This window comes from Solenopsis invicta, chromosome 15, assembly GCF_016802725.1.
Source record: "Solenopsis invicta isolate M01_SB chromosome 15, UNIL_Sinv_3.0, whole genome shotgun sequence".
NCBI classification, from domain to species: Eukaryota; Metazoa; Arthropoda; class Insecta; order Hymenoptera; family Formicidae; genus Solenopsis; species Solenopsis invicta.
The window spans coordinates 6751036-6770241 of NC_052678.1; the positions used below are offsets into that span (position 1 = coordinate 6751036).

Genomic DNA, 19206 nt, shown 5'->3' on the forward strand with positions numbered 1-19206 from the left:
TTTAATTGTAACGATTGTATGTTAATGTAGCTTGTCCATGTTAATTTTATACACGCCGAGTGTAAATGCGTCTAAATTGTAAAATACCTTCATCGATACCCTTACGTCCTTTCATATTAAACCATGTGGGAGAAACTTGAATAAATCATCATCGAGATGATGGAGTAACAAAAACAGCACGAATAAACGAAATGTCTTCATTCTTTCCTTCTCCTCCACGGGGATGACAGTATAAGCGCGATTAGCAAGGTGCGTAACCTACGACACGCTCACGAAGGTGTTCGATCGTAAGAAACGATATAAGGCCCTCTGATGGCGGTGCGGCCTCAGTTTGTCGACTGGTGCCTCGCGAAAAAGGTGCTCACACTCGCACGTTCTTCTACCTCGATCTAATTGTCTTTTATTTTATCCCTTCTTTTCTTTCTTCCCTTTTCGGTTACCTCGCGAATTCAGCCCCGTCTCTACAGTGAAACTTTTGCACGCACTTTTTTCGCATCGGGGGGATTTTGCAACGACAGAGGCGACACGTAGAGTAGCACAGTGAGTATTAAAATGATTTTACGTGCGTCGCGTGCGAATTGTTATCATCGCGAATAGTTACGCAATTTATTGTCTATGAAAAACATTCCTTTAGATCTACGATAGTAAGTTAATTTCCGTCTTTTTTATAACATCATAATAATAATTATCAATTTTTATGCATCTTGTTATGCAAATTGTAAGGGCGTATTTGGCAAAAGATTTTTAAACAAGACATTGATACGAAAAAAATAGATTTTACGTTTCGTTATGTAATGAAAGTTATACGAGTCAATATAATATGTTGATATTACAACATATAATAATAATAATAATATGTTATACATACATATGCTATAACACGTGCCATTTTTTAGAGTAAAATCTCAGCTGGATTTTCACTTTTTTCCAATGAGATTCCGCTCCAAAAAATTTAGAGAAATAATATTGTTATTATTATTGTTATGTGTAAACTAATGCACTCAATAAAATTATTATTATTATTATTATTATTATATGTTGACTGTTTATAGAATACGTATGCATGTATAAAATATGTAATAAAAACCAAAGAGAATAAATTAACAAATAATTTTTAAAAAAGTATTATAATTATAATTAATAATATAATTATAATATAATTAATATTATAATTATAATACAATCACTGTACAATTTTTGCATTTATGATAGAAAAAGATAAAAGTGTCATAATTCAAGAAACGATAAGTTTGTTTTTTATTGCTGCACTGGATTGCATTAGAATTTTCTTTCTCACTTTCACCAAATTTCAAACACATGCCTATTTCTTTAAGTACAGAAAATCTACACTAGCTTAGCTATTAAAAAATAGGCCTAATTTAGTGCTTTTCGTGAATCCCTATTAAATTGTATCAGTATATCTATCTTTGCCAAATAATACATACAATAGATACATGTGCGCAAAAAGTTAAACACATTGACATTATATACATATAAATATGATTATCAATTATATTGAATCACGTCCAGAAAAAATAAGTAATAAAATATGACAGAAAGAGTGCCACGTTAATATAAATGAATGATAAATTTCCAACCTCGTACATTATTATGTCATACATCAATACTGACTCTAAATTCCATTTAGAATAATTAATATCCTAGTAGTCTCATTCAATCATTTGATATTACTTAATTTTACTATAATTTATCTCCTAATTCCATTTGTGTTCGTGTACAATCAAGCTTTGTCTAAATTGCTTTTTTTCCGTCCAAACTTATTGGACGAAATTAAAAAGCTTAAAGAAAAAAGAAATTTATTGAATTTTAGATTAAATTTTTGTTAAAGTTATAAAATATAAATGTTAATAATCTATTGAAAGAATACTTGTCAATCTACTTGTCAATTATTTTAATAGAATCCAATAATAATTTGTTTTTTTAAACATGTCAGTAATTGATTTTTTAACAATTATATTTTAATTAAATACTTAATAATGACAGTTAATAATTATCTTTAACTAAACATTTTATAATTATATTTAATTATATAGTTAAGAATTATATTTGTCTTAAATGTTACACATGAAATAAATTCTCCCAAATCAAGTCGCAGATATAAATATTTTAAAGTTTTGTCAACAAAATATAACATTTGCATCTAATACATATAATAAATTTATATTCCAATAATTTAATATACTTTTATGTGCATGTCATATACGAATAAATTATTCATCTGATTCATAATTTAATTAAATAATAAAATTATTCAAATCTTAATTCTGATTGTGTAGTGCACAAAAAGTAAGCAAATACATGTTTTTTCTGTCAATCTCGGTAAGATCGTACTTTGTTCCGAACGCCAACAGAGAACTCGTTCGTCCTTCGCAGATTTTTTCTCGATGGCACATTAGCGTGCTTGAGAATCTATTTTTCTTCGTTCCTTAAGGTCGGGCGAATTCCTTTGCGCGGGCATAAAAACGTTGTACGTAATTGAAGGCGAATTAAAATGTGCCCACACGGACACACGCATACGCGCGTTACGCGACATTTATCGAGGGCACGTGCGTTAAGTAACGGCTTAAAAGCGTCGCAACTTACTTTCGTTATCAAATAAATGCGGGAGGATGCACCTGACTCGTCAAGCAAATGGCAGTCTTAAGAGAACGATTCGAATTGCATCACGAGCCGAGCGCGAAGCTCTATATTGCGAATCATTTTTTCACCAAATCAATTTTTCTTTCGCGCTTCGAAATTCGTGTCGCCGTTCATCGAAAAATTACACGAGAACGTTTGAAATTTATTATAAAACACGAGTTCGAAAGAAAACATAAACTTTTAGTGGTGAAGGACGAAGAAGAAGAAAAAGAAGAAAATCCCCGCTCGGTGCAAGAAGGATGCGGCTCCGCGGTTGATGACGATGTCACGGAAATTCCACGGTGATTACCGTACTTTTCGACATGATTTACGACCGTGTGTCGAAACATGTTTGAAAATTCTATGTTGCGCGTCTCGCTGCCTTGCGCGCTGTATGGATGAAAAGTATTCGTACAATCGAACACAAACAATTTTAAAAGACACATAAACAGCCCAGAAAATTGGCCGTAACGTTAGATCGTCGAAAAGCGAGAAGCGTTCCGTGACGTTTTGCGAATCAAAATATTTTACGACGAGCGGATTAACGGTAGCAGCGGTACTATTTCTTATTGAGATCACTTATACAACACACAAGGGCAACCTATAATCAAGAAAATTTGTTAATGTTACACTCGCGAGGAAAGTGAGATTGTAAGTTACAAGAAAATCGCTCTACATCGCGATACGCGATTATACAAACTTACGACTTTGTGTAACAAACACACACGTCCCTTCGGCAATAATAAACATTTACGAGAGGTAAGCCAAGAGATAAAAAGTCATCTGCGCATCTCGTCATTGATTATGATAAATATCGTAATATCTCAAGGAAAGGAAAGAATCATCTTGGTTGCCGATCGGAGATGCGTCTGTTTGATGCATCAAGCACGCTACGTTTGATCGTAGATAAGCTCTCGCACCGTCGCGCCGCGCCGCGCGTCGTCGCCAACAGGTGTCGATGTCTAAATGTTATACGCATCATTAAAAATACCTTCAATATTAATGGCCGTAGAGTTGCCGCATTGCTGCAGGTGCAGGTCGACTCTATTAACGCGGCGGAGTGGAGGAGCGAACAGGATTACAAGACGAGTATCGTATACAGTTACAAACGCGTGTGAGGAACCGCATTTTTCTGCGGTGAGAACGAGTTCTCAGTCGCATGCAGTCTTTAACGAGACGGCCACTTTTCCTTTCTGCAACAAGCGCGCGAGTTGCGAAATTCGCACACGGACCTAAACAAGTCGCGCGGGGCACTGCCCTCCCGTCGTTTTTCGTCAGAATAATGGGGATTTGTTTTTGTAAAAATTTCGCAAAAATGAGTATCGCGTTCTCGCGCCTAGGCCCCCCTTGCGAATCGCGGAACGGAGATATCCGAGAGAAGAGCAACGCCGAATTGGCCGTGAGATCAGAAATACAGGAAATACGCTTCGTTGTTTACGAGACGTGATCAAATCGGCAAAGGGAACCAGATTGACTGGTTTAATAATATATGCTTCAAATGCCAATCACTCTAGAATTGCTAAATCGTAAAAATACGAATTCCAGTTTGCAAGTATATTTGGTTATTTCCATGCCCTAGCTCTCTTGTTCAATTTTATTACAATAAAGTTGCAACAGTAACAAGCATTAACTTTCGCAAATGAACATTAAATTTATGGTCATCAGTCAAAGTTATTTCTCCATAGTACTAGAGTATATAGAAGTTACATAGGTCTTATTTACTTCGAAACTGATTTCTCATTAAAAATACGAATAAAGATCGTCATTTATTACCAGTTTCCAATTTCTGTAGTAACGTTTTTATGATTAAAAGCCCAAGATTAATTTCCATTTGTTTGACTGAACTTTATTCTCAAACTTAGAAAAAAATCCTTTATCCTTAGCCGTTAATTGCTCAAAGACTACTGAAGTCTCCTTCAGCACTCGTCATCTTCAAAAGATTGTAAAGAGATCTATACTCTCCATTCTAAGTTTGTTTAAAGAATCTGTAATTAAATCTGTAATTAACGGAACATTATTTAACATACCTTGAAAATATTACTAAAACGCAAACAGATGATCAATACTTGTCATAATATTGCTACTGTAGAATCAAGTATGTTTAGTTGGCTTTTATGCCATAGAAACGAAAGTCAAATATTGGCATATTTAATGCATTAAAAGTGTCGGATGAACATTGTACAATATTGTAATGGAATCATTGATGAAATCATTACATAGTCAAATTTTTATAGCATGTGCAACTGCACTGCGCATAATATTGAAATGATCATTTTTAAATACTGAACGAATTAAGCATGAAAAACTGAAATTATTCTGAAAATAATGGATTATAAAAAAGAAGATAATATAATACTAAATAACAAATTAAGCTTGGAAAACTCTAAAATTATTAAAAAAAAAATTGATTATAAAAATTTGATAAAAAACATTATAAACAATATAATATGATAGATGAAGGAAATTATCTTCTAGACTTGATTATATAATTAAAAATGAAAAAGATATAGCATCCTCGACTTTCTTGCCCAAATATTTTTGCATGCGCATTCCTTTTTTCTTCTATCTGGCGCGAGTAATATTCTTGTCGTCTTATTTCTGTACAAAAATTTTTTGCAAAAATAATAGAATCCTCTACATTCCTCCTCATGATTAATCGGAAACTTGTGAATCTTGAATAAAATAGTCGCATTTTACCAAAATTATCTTTGAAAATAATGTAACAAAATGTAAAAGTTAGACGAAGTGCAACGCCGCCGTTGACGTCAGCACTTTGTCAAGGCTGAAAAATAAAACCAGTATTCGCTACTGAGGAAAGATCGGTGGGAGCAAGAAGGGAGAGCAATATAAAATCTGCCACAAAGATTTCTGCTCGCGGGGGAAAAACCATTTAGATCACTGGTGTGTTTCCGATCCACTTCAAGCTCAGTGAAAGGACAGTAGTTTAACCTTCCGAGGAGGGACTTTGCGATCCATAGATTCTCGAAACTTTGCGTCGAACAGAGTAGAACAAAGTCGAATAGAGCTAACATCGAGTCGCGTGTCTCGTGAATCAAATCAACAGTTCATCGAGTTGTTCAAGCCGTTCCGTTTGTTTCTGTTGTGCGCTTCGCGATCTCAAAGTGACAAGAAAGAAAAATCACGATAACAGTGTGTGTGATTAATTATGCGTTTTGATTCACCGTTCTTCTTGAATAGTCATATTCTCATCAACTGAAAGAACAAATAATTTTACCAAGATTTCCAATATTTTGAATATAATTGATTTAAAAAAATTCTATTTTATCAAATTTTAAAAATATTTCTTTGACGTTTATACTTTTTTATGTCATTAAGTACGATTGATACAAAATTGAAAAGCAAGGTCTAATTAAAATCGCTGCGCTCCCGCAGATTGTCTATTTGTCTCTTTCTGATTTAATATAATTAAAAAAAAAAAATTTTTAATTAAATGTAGCACGTTTCTTATATTCCAATGTTTAATTATTAGACTATTGTAACCGATATTCTAAAATTTAATTTTTAAATTTAATATTCAAAATAAACCCCCCTCTTAAATCTTTTCTAATTGTCTGTGTCATAATTTCGCATACATGATAAATCTCACAGTTGACAAACGTCATCGACGACTATTAATTATATAATAAACATATGATTCTAACAGCTTCTATATTTCCTAGTTTTGCAACGGGCGTTACGCGCATTGCTTAAACCATGCACTTAAATCGCGTTGCTCAAGCAATAAATATAGTCTTTTATTTGAAACGATATCTAAAATAATCGGTCATCTTATGTAATAATATCAATTGACCTAAAACAGCACTGTTTTTTTCTCTACCACAAAACACGTCGGATTTGTAACTAAATAAAACGACATAAAGCACATTAAACCATGATTACAAACGTCTTCGCTTTAACAAGATTGAAGTAACAAAAACAATGATAAAGTACTTGGATTTTAGATGGCGCAATTAGTACAAATGATTTACGATGGTTATCGAGATCTGATGGACAACAAAAGCGATCCGAGGGTCAACGATTGGTTGATGATGAGCGGCCCATTCCCTACAATAGCGATTTGCTTGTCCTACGCATACTTCGTTAAGGTCTTGGGACCAAAACTGATGGAAAATCGAAAACCCTTCGAGCTCAGAAGAGTGATGATGTGGTACAATTTCTGTCAAGTATTCATCTCCATTTGGCTATTTAACGAAGTAAGTTGCCTAATGAATTCATACTTCATCTAAGAGAAACTCATCAAGATATTTTATCTTTTGTCTTGTGTTCGCAGGCTCTTTCAGGCTGGGGAGGACAATACTCCTTTAGGTGTCAACCAGTGGATTACTCAAACAATCCGCATGCATTGCGTATGGCACGAGGTAGCTGGTGGTATTATATGTCGAAGTTCATCGAGCTCACAGACACAATCTTTTTTGTATTAAGGAAAAAGAACGATCACATTAGCACTCTCCATGTCATTCATCATGGTGTCATGCCCTTATCCGTTTGGTTCGGAGTTAAATTTACCCCCGGTAAGCATACGATCGTTATCCTTAATTTAGAGAACATAATCGATTAATAAAATATAGATTCAAGACTGTGATTCGTATACAACAAATTAAATAGAAGATGGGCCAAAATGGTCATAGCAAGATCTTGGTGTTGAAATAATATTTCATATGCGGTGTTTATATACAGCTTAAAAATATTCCTGGCTGTGATAACATTTTTCGCAATTTTTTCACTTTCTTCGGGATAGGGGAAATTTTAGAGAAGCTAGTTAGCATCGGTATAATTGAAATTAATTTTTAATTTTAATTATATGATAATATTGTTTTCTCAAGTTTATTTTCAAAAGGTGCGTTTGAAACCGAAAAGTAACCGGCGCGCAGTATGAATGAATTTGGTAGCTGTATTGGTCCATCTTCTATTTAATATGTTGAATACAACCGATCAATATCCATCGTCTCGAAATTCGAGTCTATATACGAAATTTTACATTATCATCATCGATATGAGAAATCACATTTAATTTTGCAAATGTGCATATATAAATTTAAATTTTGCGAAATTGATTTCACATTCACTTTGATTAAAAACCTTTTTTTTCATTCTTTTCACTCTTAGACTGCTTAAAATAAGCTTTTCATTTTCTTCAATAATATTATTTAATGTATAAACTCAGGATTTTTCCGTAAACGAATTTGAAATAAATTTGAAATAATATTCAATTCCGTTGATAAAATTGATAAGACGCAGCTTCTCTTAATATTGATGATCTTCATATTTTGCAGGTGGTCACGCCACTTTCTTCGGTTTTGTGAACACTTTTGTACACATCATAATGTATTTGTATTATTTCCTGGCGGCGTTGGGACCGAAAATACAACCATATCTGTGGTGGAAGAAATATCTGACTGTTATGCAAATGGGCCAGTTCGTTCTCATAATGCTCCATGCGTTCCAATTGCTTTTTATCGATTGCAATTTCCCGAAAGTCTTCGTCTGGTGGATCGGCATGCACGCCGTAATGTTTTATTTCCTTTTCCGTAACTTCTATAACGAAGCATATATTAAAAAACAAAAGGATATGAAAAACATGTCAGACAGACCAAAGAACGACAAAAAGGAACTGAACGTGCACAAAGAAGATCTCAAGGAGAACGAGAACGAAAAGGGCGTGATATACGCAAACCAGTACAAAATGGCCACTGGTTACATCTCAGACAGTGGTCTTAGGAATCGTGTTTTCATCTACAATCAAGGCTATAACGAATAACAAGAAATCTCCAATTCAAAAAGATTTCAATTGTGTGTTAAGCATTCAACTACGAATTATCATCGTTTAGAGCACTTTGCTACGTTGCACCACAGTTCATATCCTTTTGCCGTGATCGAATAAAAATAGTTTAGTAAATAGACAAAAGATATTAAAAGACATGAAAAAGGAGGCGAAAAGCGCATTGACGACTACCGCAATTATTGAAAGTCTGATCTTGGTAGCGTTCCTTCTGGGTGTTTCTCGGCGAAGTTTTCTATGTGTAAGAAAATTTTTCTCGCGTTTTCTATTTATATTATGTGTATAAATGGATGTATGTGTACGAATGTATATACTAATTCGTGTGAGTTTCTTAATTTATCAAGCGAAAACAGACTGGAAAGGAGGCAAAAAGCGCTATAACAAAATTACCAAAATGACAAAATATGTTACTCTTCCCAATTAGGATATCGAATCGAAACGCATGCTTTTATGGCTTATTTCTGAAAGAGGTGGCCGTTAAAGAGATGGTTCTTATTGTATGAATATTTACAGACCGTCTACGGATTATTTCCTCATTATTTGCTCATATGGCATCCTCTTTCAAAAATAAAGTAGTAACGTATCGAACTCTTGCCGCGTTTTCTATAAACAGAATAAAAAAAGAAATACAATATTTTGTATGAGCAAAAATTATTTAGCGAAATTAATTTTAGTGGATAAGATGTCCACTAAAAATTTGTAAACCCATTCCCTGAAAATTCTAAGAAAATCCAATTATTCAAGAATTTTTATCAAAATTCCAGATTAGAGAATTTTTGAATGTTGCTTTAAAATAAATTTTTTTTATTATATATACACGCTTTTTAACATTCTCTAAACGTGTAAACACAAAGAAGAGCTACTTAGATTTGAATATTACATTGGAGAAAATATTAAAAGAAAATAATATCAACTAAATGAACTAAAAAATTAATATTGAGTATTAATTGTAAAGTTAATCTGGATAATATATTTATCAAAAAATTACAATAAAACATTGAACGTATCAGAAAGATATACAAAAAAATTAAAACTATATTATTATAAGAAAAGAATAAATATCGAAATATTTAAAAAAATTTTTATTTAGCAGTTTAATACTCTAATACAAGTTTTTGAACTAAAACTCTCAACAATCATTTTTCTTTAATGGAGTACCTTATTTTTGATTACAGAATCTAATAGCTGGTCTTAAGAGCTGTTCAAAACGCTATAATAAAGTTTTTTTTTAAGTATTTTCCGAGTTATGATGTTTAATAGTTCTACGGTAAGAGCAAAAACTGATGTGAGTGAAACATAATTATTTGTTCTACGTTGAAGTAATGAATCTGTGAAAGAATACGAGTATTACAGACAAATATAACATTATTAAATATATATGTATAAACATTCATAATTTCAAAGAAATTGCAAATTTAATATTACACTATTAACCCCTCAATACACATAATCAAAATACGCGATCTCCGCGATGACCGCCGCTCTGGAAGTTAACGCAATAAGAGAACCAATCAGCATCGCAGAAAAGCGGCAACAATAACTGCGATATATTCGATATACTTATTTTTTACATGCTTTAAAAAAAAATGCCTTTTTTTAAAAAGTATTCTAATCGTCTATTCAAATTTAAATAAGGATGTATATGATACCTAAGATAGTCTTAAACATAAGAATCGACTATGAATATCGACCTACTCCAACTACAAGATTTTAGCACAGACTTGAACCATTTTTATCGGCAGTGTCGCAAAATGGATGTGAATTTACATTCCGGCCCAAATGAATGTGATTTGTTAGTACGCCGGGAAATTATATAATAATAAAAATACTTATGTAAAAATTATTTATCTTGAGATATAAAAAATAAATTTCTTTCAAATTAGATCATGTTTGTCGACACATTCTTTATAGATATCTTATTAATTAAAATTACAAAATTATTTAATTGAATTTAATATTTAAAATCTGGAAATAGTCTTAAGTCTCATCTTTAACATAAAAATCATTAATTTAAAAAAAATTTTTTTAAACATCGAGCTACTGTTAACATTTTTTTAATTTTTCTTTTTTTTACCTCTAATTGTTAATAAATTGACACACTCGACTGTAGTTCGTGAACATCTTGTAAAGGTAAGGAAGAACTGTGGTCGCATATATCAATATCAGATAACAAAGAGTTAAGTCCGTTATAACAGAAAATATTTATATCAATATCAAATAATAAATTTTGACCGTTGGTAATAAAAGAATCTTTCATATCTTCTAGGAAAATCATTGATCCAATATCACTATCTTTTTACCAATTTTTTTATTTAACATTAAACCAAAAATTAAAAGTAACCATTAGCAATTTTTTTTCTTTTTTATTTCAAAGTATAAGATATTTTGCAATGAAACACTAATTAGATAACCAATTTTTTGCAGAAATTTTATTAATTCTTTTTTTATTTCTATCTTTGATAGAAAAGACCGAGGTTAAACTAAATCTCACTTACAGTTAACTTTAATTAATATTTATGAAACCGACTACATGACACAAAAATTGTAGTTTAACCTATTATCCTTAGTTTAGTATTGTGCTAACTTTATTGCAAAGATTAATAATTTTTTTAATAACTAACAATAAATTTTAAATTTATGATATAACCCATTGTTAATTTGTAATTTTTATCGCATGTGAATTATTTTCCAAACAACAATGCAAGGCTAAAACCTCTAAAAAGTATTGTAAGAAAGATTAAAAAATATTTTTTAGACATACGTGTTATTTGAGTTTAAAATATTGGAGAAACGTTCAAGATTAATTCTCTACCAAATAATAAAATTTTTAACGCAAAATTAATAATAATAAAAATATATATTTAAACCTATGTCAATTATCATACACAAACCAAAAATTTAATAATAATGATTACTAACAAATACTTATCTAATACAATACAAAAAAGCATGTATTTTATGCTGAAGCGTGATGAGCATTGATCCTTTGTAATAATCGGTTAAATATCGAAGAGAAATGTGTACTACTTGCGAATGTTGAGAAGTACATCAGCGGGTTAACGGTAAAAAAGTACCGGCTTTTAAACTCGTTGAATGGCGATAGCAATCTGCCGGTTATCCCGGATCGCAGTATAACCAAATTCTCGCTCGAAACAGGGACAGCCTAATCGCGCGCACCTCTCCTGAGAATGGGCGAAATAGACGGTGCTAATTTTCAACGGTGAAAGTACACGAATGGTGAAAGTCTCGCAAGACGCAACTTAAAGCAGCCATCGAGTATGTATGTAATCGGCCGCGTTCCTTATAAATAACTCATATGCATCAGTATATGAGACGCATCATTCGTAGATCGAGTTTTTGCCGCGATGCATTCCTTGCATAAATCACAATAAATCAATGTTAAATCCGAAAAAAGGCCTGCGACTTCATTGTATATCTAGAACGTGGAAATATATAATTAAACAATTAAACTTTAATTATATAATATTACACAAATAGAATTATATATTGGAAAGTAAATGCAAGCTTGTTACGAAATTGAGATACATTAAGCAATTTTCTTGTTATATGTGCGTTTTGCTTTTGATATAATAGCAACCTGAAGTCTGAAAAGCAAGTGCTTGTAAACTCAAAATTAAATTCGCATCACGTATCTATTAAATCCTGCGAACCGTAACAAATTATACTCTAATAATGCCATGACAAGTGTATAGCAGTAATCTTACTTTTCCCGGATTTCTTGAAAGAAAATTTATTCTCGCCAATTTATACTGCTTGTAAAGCATTAAAAAAAAAAACCAGATAGAGTGAACAAAAAAATTTAATACTAAAATTGAGTATGGAATAGACACTATCCTTTCTGAAAAAATCCGTGTTAAATCGATAGTCGCAGTCTCTCGAAGTTTATTGTTGCCGCTTTTCCAAAATGCTCATTGGTTGTGCTCGCGTTGTGCTTACTTCGTGAGCTGCTGTCATCGTGGAGATTGCGTTTTGACAGTTATAGTTTTAACTACGTTATAGCTGCGCGCGCGCGCGCGCGCGTGTGTGTGCGTGTGTGTGCGCGCGTGCGTGTGTAATACTAAATATACTAAATTAAAAATGGGAAAAAATGTCCATGTAATCATGTAGATTTATTATAAAAAATATATATTTAGTTAAAAGTATAAATATTTTAATAAATTGGTAAATAGATATGGTAATTGGTGCACACAAATAAAAAAAAATTTTTTAATATTATAAAAAGTGTATAAATTTTTTCACATTTTTTATATTATATAAATTTGTACTCATTTCTTTTATGCTTTATCTGTTTATATCATTACTATTATTTATTTTATCTCCCTTTTTTAAATTTTAGTCATCATAATCTTCTGTATCGAAGTTTGATACGTTAACTTCCAATTTGTATCTTCCGTCAGTTATTGAACCGCAACCTATCTTTTTATTTAATTTATTATTATATAATGTTACAAAATTTATTTTGATATAACCTTCTATCACTATAATAATTATTTATTGTTAAAGAAGAATTTTATTTTATATTAAAATGTTAATGTGATGCATTAAAAAATGTGATGTATTGTATAATTAATTTTTGTTAGTATTGTCGACTTTCTTTATTTATATAATAAATTGATAAACCTGAGAAACTTACTGACTCTTGTTGTTGTATTCAAAATTTCCGAAAAATTAACTTCTTCCGGTTCTGGTAGATTTAATGTGTTTTCAAATTTATATTTTCCTAAACATGAAATTCGGGTACTTAATGAAATTTGTAATTCATAATTAACATTTCCATTATTAAATTGAGTTGCTTTTGGTGGACGAGAATGTGCACCGTCTAAATAAATAATCTGTTAAAAAATGATCAAAATAATTTATTAATTATGCGACATTTATAATATACGTATGTCGTACATGTATGTATACATACATGTATATATAAAGAGAATAAAGTGCATGATGAAAACACCTACATAATTTGATTTTATGTGAGATTCCACCCGGTCAATTTCGTCATTCCAAGATATAACTTGGACACGGAAGTGTTGCAATCTTTTAGCTCCTAACTGTACATACTTGTATGTAGTTTTATTAGGCCAGTATTACATTTATCTTACAAATCTTTCTAATGTATTGAATGGTTACAAAAAGAGGAAAGTCTCAAATTTATAAAAATCTATTATTCTGCAATCAAGTAACAACTTAGAAAATCTGTTCTATATAAATGTAACAAAACTATAAAGGATAAATAAAACATATTTAATTTCAAATGTATTTTATTATAATTGTTAATATTTTAAACATATGATTGATTCTGAAAAAAGAAAGGATAACAATTGTTATTTTAATCCTGTGAGTTAAAATGGATTATGTAACCTATAAAAACTTCTTTTGAATTGAAAGAATAAGAACCACTTTATTTCAATCCAGATATTTTAATTAAAAATTTAAAATGTTCGTATTATTTTCATTAATTTAATCAAATATTTTTTCAAATTTACAAATATATTTTAAATATATTATTTTAATATATTAAAATATCTTTTAAATATATTTTAATATATTTAAATGTGTTAAATTAATATGTTTCAAATACGCTCTGATTTTAAATAGTAAGAAATATGTAGAAAATATTTTCAATTAATTTACAAGTATATATGTAAAAAAGTACATTTGGATTTAAAGTAAAATTTTTATTAAGTAAAAAGTCTTATCATATAACCAATTAAAATTAAAATTTTATCTAATACTTCCACAAGTATGCGATTGAAAACTGATTCCTGTCGATGACACAATCTAAACATGAGAGCGGCAGCTATGCGGCAATAATAAATATATCAAGGCAGTATCCTTGAGACAAACTGCAGTTTTTTAAGAAAACAAAAAAATTTCCCGGTGTTTACCGCTGAATTTTTTTTATGGTAATGGATTAAGAATATTCTTTCCACTACTATGCCCTTTAATTATTCAGAAGCAGAAGCACATACAGACACACACACACACACACACACACATCTTTAGTTATACTTAATTATAACTGTTTTACATAAATCAATAATAATAAAAAAATAAAAAAAATTGTTTTTATTAATTTATGTAAATTTTTTTTGAACTTGATTAATTTTTTAATTTTTTTATATTTATTTAAATATAATATACATTCACTATTAAAAGCTTTATAGCGCTCGCGTAGCGCGCGCTTGTTTTGTTCTAGTATAGAAGAAAAAAAGAATTGCTAATAGATTATTATTATCAACAATTTATTTCGATAGACTTTTATGATATAAAAAGAATAGAAGATATAATCGAATTTAACTTAGTATTCTTAACAATTTCTATTATTAAAAAGAAAGATGATTCATCTTTACTTTTAATTTGTCCTACTTTATAAAATGTGTGTCAGAGCTATCGCCGCGGGTGGAGTAGAAATGCTGTACAAAAATAATTATGTGACGTATATCTAGAAATGTATGTCTATATATGGACCGAAAAAAGTAGTTTGAACGTATAATATTTTTGTAGAATTCATAATATAATATTTTTTGTCTAAGAGAACAGCAAGTATAATCGTTTGTATAACAATACAACACTATGAAATAACAGTAAAGAAATTACGCAAAAATAGAAAAACTCACGAGTTTTTATAAATTTGCACACGTTTACAATTCACTTATAACGCAGAAAATTATTCCTTGCGTGTTATAAAAATAAAATTTATTTAAGGATGTCTGGAGTCGTATGTCATATCTCAAAACATTACAAAAATTTAAAAATTTTATAGAATATTCTATAGACTAACGTTCAAGTATCTGTATAAAATTTAAGCACAATTGACTTCTTGATTTAAAGTTATTTACTTTTTTGTTTACTCTTCATTCTCATGTAAAATCGCGTTTTGTATTTATTTGCAAATGAAGAAGAAGCATAACATATAAGTACTAATAAATATTCGTGCAAAAATTTAGTTTGACTTCTGTTTAATTTACTCTTTATCCTTTTACAGTTCTAAAAATTAGAAAAAGGTAAAAAGATATCCCGCCTAAATGTAGTTTATAAGATTAACTGTAAAAATTGTGATGCCTCATTTGTGAGGCAAACTTGTGAGCTACTTAAAACAAGAATTAATAAGTACAAGAATCGTATAAATAGGGACACTGCCCAACAATCTGTACAGAACATAAAATTGAATTGTCTCATAATTTTGACTAGGAGAACATTGCGATCTTGGAGGAGGAAAAGATTTTCAATAGAAAGCTCATCAGATTTTTTAAATTACAAAAAAAATTTTATAATTTTAAAACTAGTTAATATTAAGTCTTTAACCGAGTTAAGAAGTGTACCGCTACCAGACTATACGATATATTGCCGAACAGTTTATAGAAGTAAGATTTACCAACACGTTTAAATACAGAGCATGTAACAAGATTTTCTTAAACGCAAATCTACTGTTCTTAAGTTTGTTTCATGGAAATAAAAATTAAAACAATTAAATTTAAACTATTTATTTTGGTACATATTATATCTTCAAAACTAATATTACATTATCTTTGTAAAAAATAATTTTATTTCTATTTACATTTCTATTTTTAATATATGCCAAATATAATATATTTTAAAGAGGCTATACAGTTAAGCGCGTAAAACAAAACCTGATTTTGTGAATTTTTTATGAAAAAATGGGAACTCAAGTAGCACATGAAGCTAAAAACGTTTGCGCTAAGCTAAAACGCTGCGATTTAAGACATTTTATAATTTCTTGTGCTACTTGGAGAGATAAAGAAGTCGTATTTATTTTAAAAGTTATATACTTTTAAGTAAAAAAAAATTCTTTCATTTAAATATATTATTAATATATTATTAGCACTATTTAATTAACTTACTTATATCAAACAAGTCAATATTATTTGTTTAATATTACTAGTAGTAAATATTACTAGTTTAATAAATGGTTATTTCAATATGACTAATAACTTTCTTATTTAAATCAAATAATTTTTTCTCTTAGTATGCTCTTCTTTATTTGACATTTTTAAAAAATGACGTTGCTATTAAAGTTTTCCTTAATCGTGTTTTGCGAAAATGGAGTTTACGATGACCACTGCTACTCCCATAGAAAATAAAATGATACAAATAACTTTATAAAAAATTAAAATATAAATCTACACGGTTTTCATAGCCGATTTTTATTTCAAATTGAAGTAATATTTTAAAATGCTAATACGGCTCTGATTGATTGTTAATATCTTAGATGGTACTTAAGATGATCTTAAATATAAGAATCAATATGAATTGACTGTATCTGTTTTTCATAATAGTTGATCAAAGTCAACATAGAAGCTTTTTTTATCAAATTATGAAACGTACAATTAGATCGTTTTTTTGGCTGTGACAAATTTACATATTTACATATTTTTTTATGTAAAAAATTGTATGTAAGAAGTCGATCAGTGGAAACACAAAAATCTGCTTGCTGTAAGATTTTTGAACGTGTTAAATAAAAATTAATATCAATTAAACACGTTAAGAAATCTTACATCAATCAGGTTTTTGTGCCTCCACTGATCGACTTTTTACATAGTATGTTTTACATAAAAAAGATATGGAAAATTACAAGTCGATCGATCACACAGTCTTTAAGATGAATCATGTGTGTCGCATGTTTCTGAAAACAATATGAATAGCAACATGCTACATTACTTTTTAATAAAGTTATAACATCATATGGAGAAAATTTTTTTTATTTGAGAACATTTAAATTTTATTAAGTATGATCTTTACAATAAAAAAATTCGACTTATTTATGTTCTTTACAAAAAAATTTGTCAATTTAAAGCATCGTCTAAGTGTATATGTCCTTTTAAAATATATACCTTTTCTGTTCATTTATAATTGACTAGAAAAAAATCTATATTCTAAAGCAATTTAATTATATTTACTTAAGCAACGTTATGTATATCATTTAATTTATAGAGCAAAGTTTGCATTTAAGTAAACATCATGTTAATTTGTAAAATCGTAATTGTATATATTCTTATTGGTCTTACATTGAATACAAAAAGCAGTTACATAGTAATTATCATCATATTCACTTAATAAAAAGGATATTATAAATAATTATTCAAAACTTCTTAGAATCCATATAGATGTATCTTTTTCAAACATTTACTTAGTAAACAGCATTCGCAAGCATTGTGTTAACGTTAGTAAAAACGCAATTGCTATGCAAAGTCTTGTCGTATACATTCATAAATCAAAATTATTTTCTTTTTATCATGTATACGCTTTATTTAAAAATAAGTGTACATTTTAAATCACCTATGTACTTTTCTAAGTCAGTTCTAAAAGTTTTACAAAACGGTTTATTTTTATTATAATGTCGATATTTAATTTTGGTTGCAGTTTATTTAACGCTACAAATGTTTCGAAACATTCTTTGATTAATCAATTTTTTAATAAAATTATTTGTGCCAAAGTTAATCAAATTCTTCAAAGTATTTGTAGCGTAGACAGCAGCTTTTATGAAGGTTTTACGCAAAATAATTCAAATGCACGTAAATTTTTGTGTGTGTTGTATAACATTCTTATTTTTTACATTTTTGTAAAGATTTAATATCGTCGAATTGATTTTTTAATAATTATATATATTCGTGTATTTTCATATGTACTTATTTATATACACTACTCAAAAAAAAATAGGGAACACTTTCCAGACACCAAAAATTAGGCTATTTTCAAATGACTGTAACTCGGTGAAAAATCATCGTAGATAAAAAATAAAAAAAACATTTTGAAGCTTGAAGATCCAACTTTAACGCTTTATTAGCAGATTTTCAAAATTCTTTTAACTTCCTTGTCTTATGCAGTAAAAAAGCACACCCTGTTTTGTTCCTTAAAATTTCGTATTTTTGACACTTTGCAGCTCAACCAACAAATTTTTTTCGAATAATTCAAGTAAAGCTTCATAAACTACAACATTTTGCCTACAAAATGCTTTTTTAAAAATTTCTCTACGATTTTTTTTGGCCGAGTTACGCAACTTTGAAGCTAAACCTGCATTTTTTACAAATGATATCCGTACTCAGTGAAAAATCATCGTAGACAAAAAATAAAAAAACCATTTTAAAGCTCGAAGTTTCAGCTTTAACATGTTATTAATGGTTTTCAAAAATTTTTTCAATTTCTTAGTACTATGCCCCAAAAAAGATACACTGTTTTTTCCTTGAAATTACGTATTTTTAACAGCCTGTAGCTCAATAAAAAATTTTTTCTCGACAAATCCAATGCAAGTGCCATAAAGTATGACATTTTTTCTACAAAATGCTTTTTTTAAAATTTTTTCTACGATTTTTTTGACCGAGTTACAAGACTTGGAAGAAACACATTTTTTACAGTATCTTTTTCTGAAAAATGACGTCTACCGCCGACATTAGCATTACCCAATATGCACTACGTGGAGGTTGCCGGTCGGATATTTGCACATCGTGTGTGTGTGTGTGTGTGTGTGTGTGCGTGCGTGCGTGCGTGCGTGCGTGCGTGCGTGCGTGCGTGCGTGTGTGTGTGTGTGTGTGTGTGTGTGTGTGTGTGTGTGTGTATCACAGCATAGATAAGGACCCCACAGTTCGCCACTTCTGCGGTATTTAATGACTCCAAACCCCCTCTGCTGTGTGTGTGTGTGTGTGTATGCGCGCGCGCGCATGAGTGTTCAATAGTGTGTATTTCCTCTTCTCTGATCAATTACTGCTTGCAAGCGTTCTCGCATATTT

At 30.1% G+C, this 19206-nt stretch overlaps 1 protein-coding gene across 1 annotated transcript; it reads left to right on the plus strand.

The window, feature by feature from the left end:
* Window positions 1-215: 215 nt before the first annotated feature.
* Window positions 216-10322, plus strand: LOC105205086 (elongation of very long chain fatty acids protein). Its single transcript, XM_026139228.2, has 4 exons — window positions 216-540; window positions 6603-6854; window positions 6932-7172; window positions 7935-10322. The coding sequence occupies exons 2-4, from the start codon at window positions 6603-6605 to the stop codon at window positions 8417-8419; spliced, it is 978 nt and encodes a 325-aa protein (XP_025995013.1). The 5' UTR covers window positions 216-540; the 3' UTR covers window positions 8420-10322.
* Window positions 10323-19206: the final 8884 nt, after the last annotated feature.

Excerpts from the sequence above, each read along its gene's own strand:
- LOC105205086 (XM_026139228.2), top strand. The coding sequence starts at position 6,603 with ATGGCGCAATTAGTACAAATGATTTACGATGGTTATCGAGATCTGATG. Across the intron at positions 6,855-6,931 it reads CCATTTGGCTATTTAACGAA|GCTCTTTCAGGCTGGGGAGG; the intron begins GTAAGTTGCCTA and ends TTGTGTTCGCAG. Across the intron at positions 7,173-7,934 it reads CGGAGTTAAATTTACCCCCG|GTGGTCACGCCACTTTCTTC; the intron begins GTAAGCATACGA and ends CATATTTTGCAG.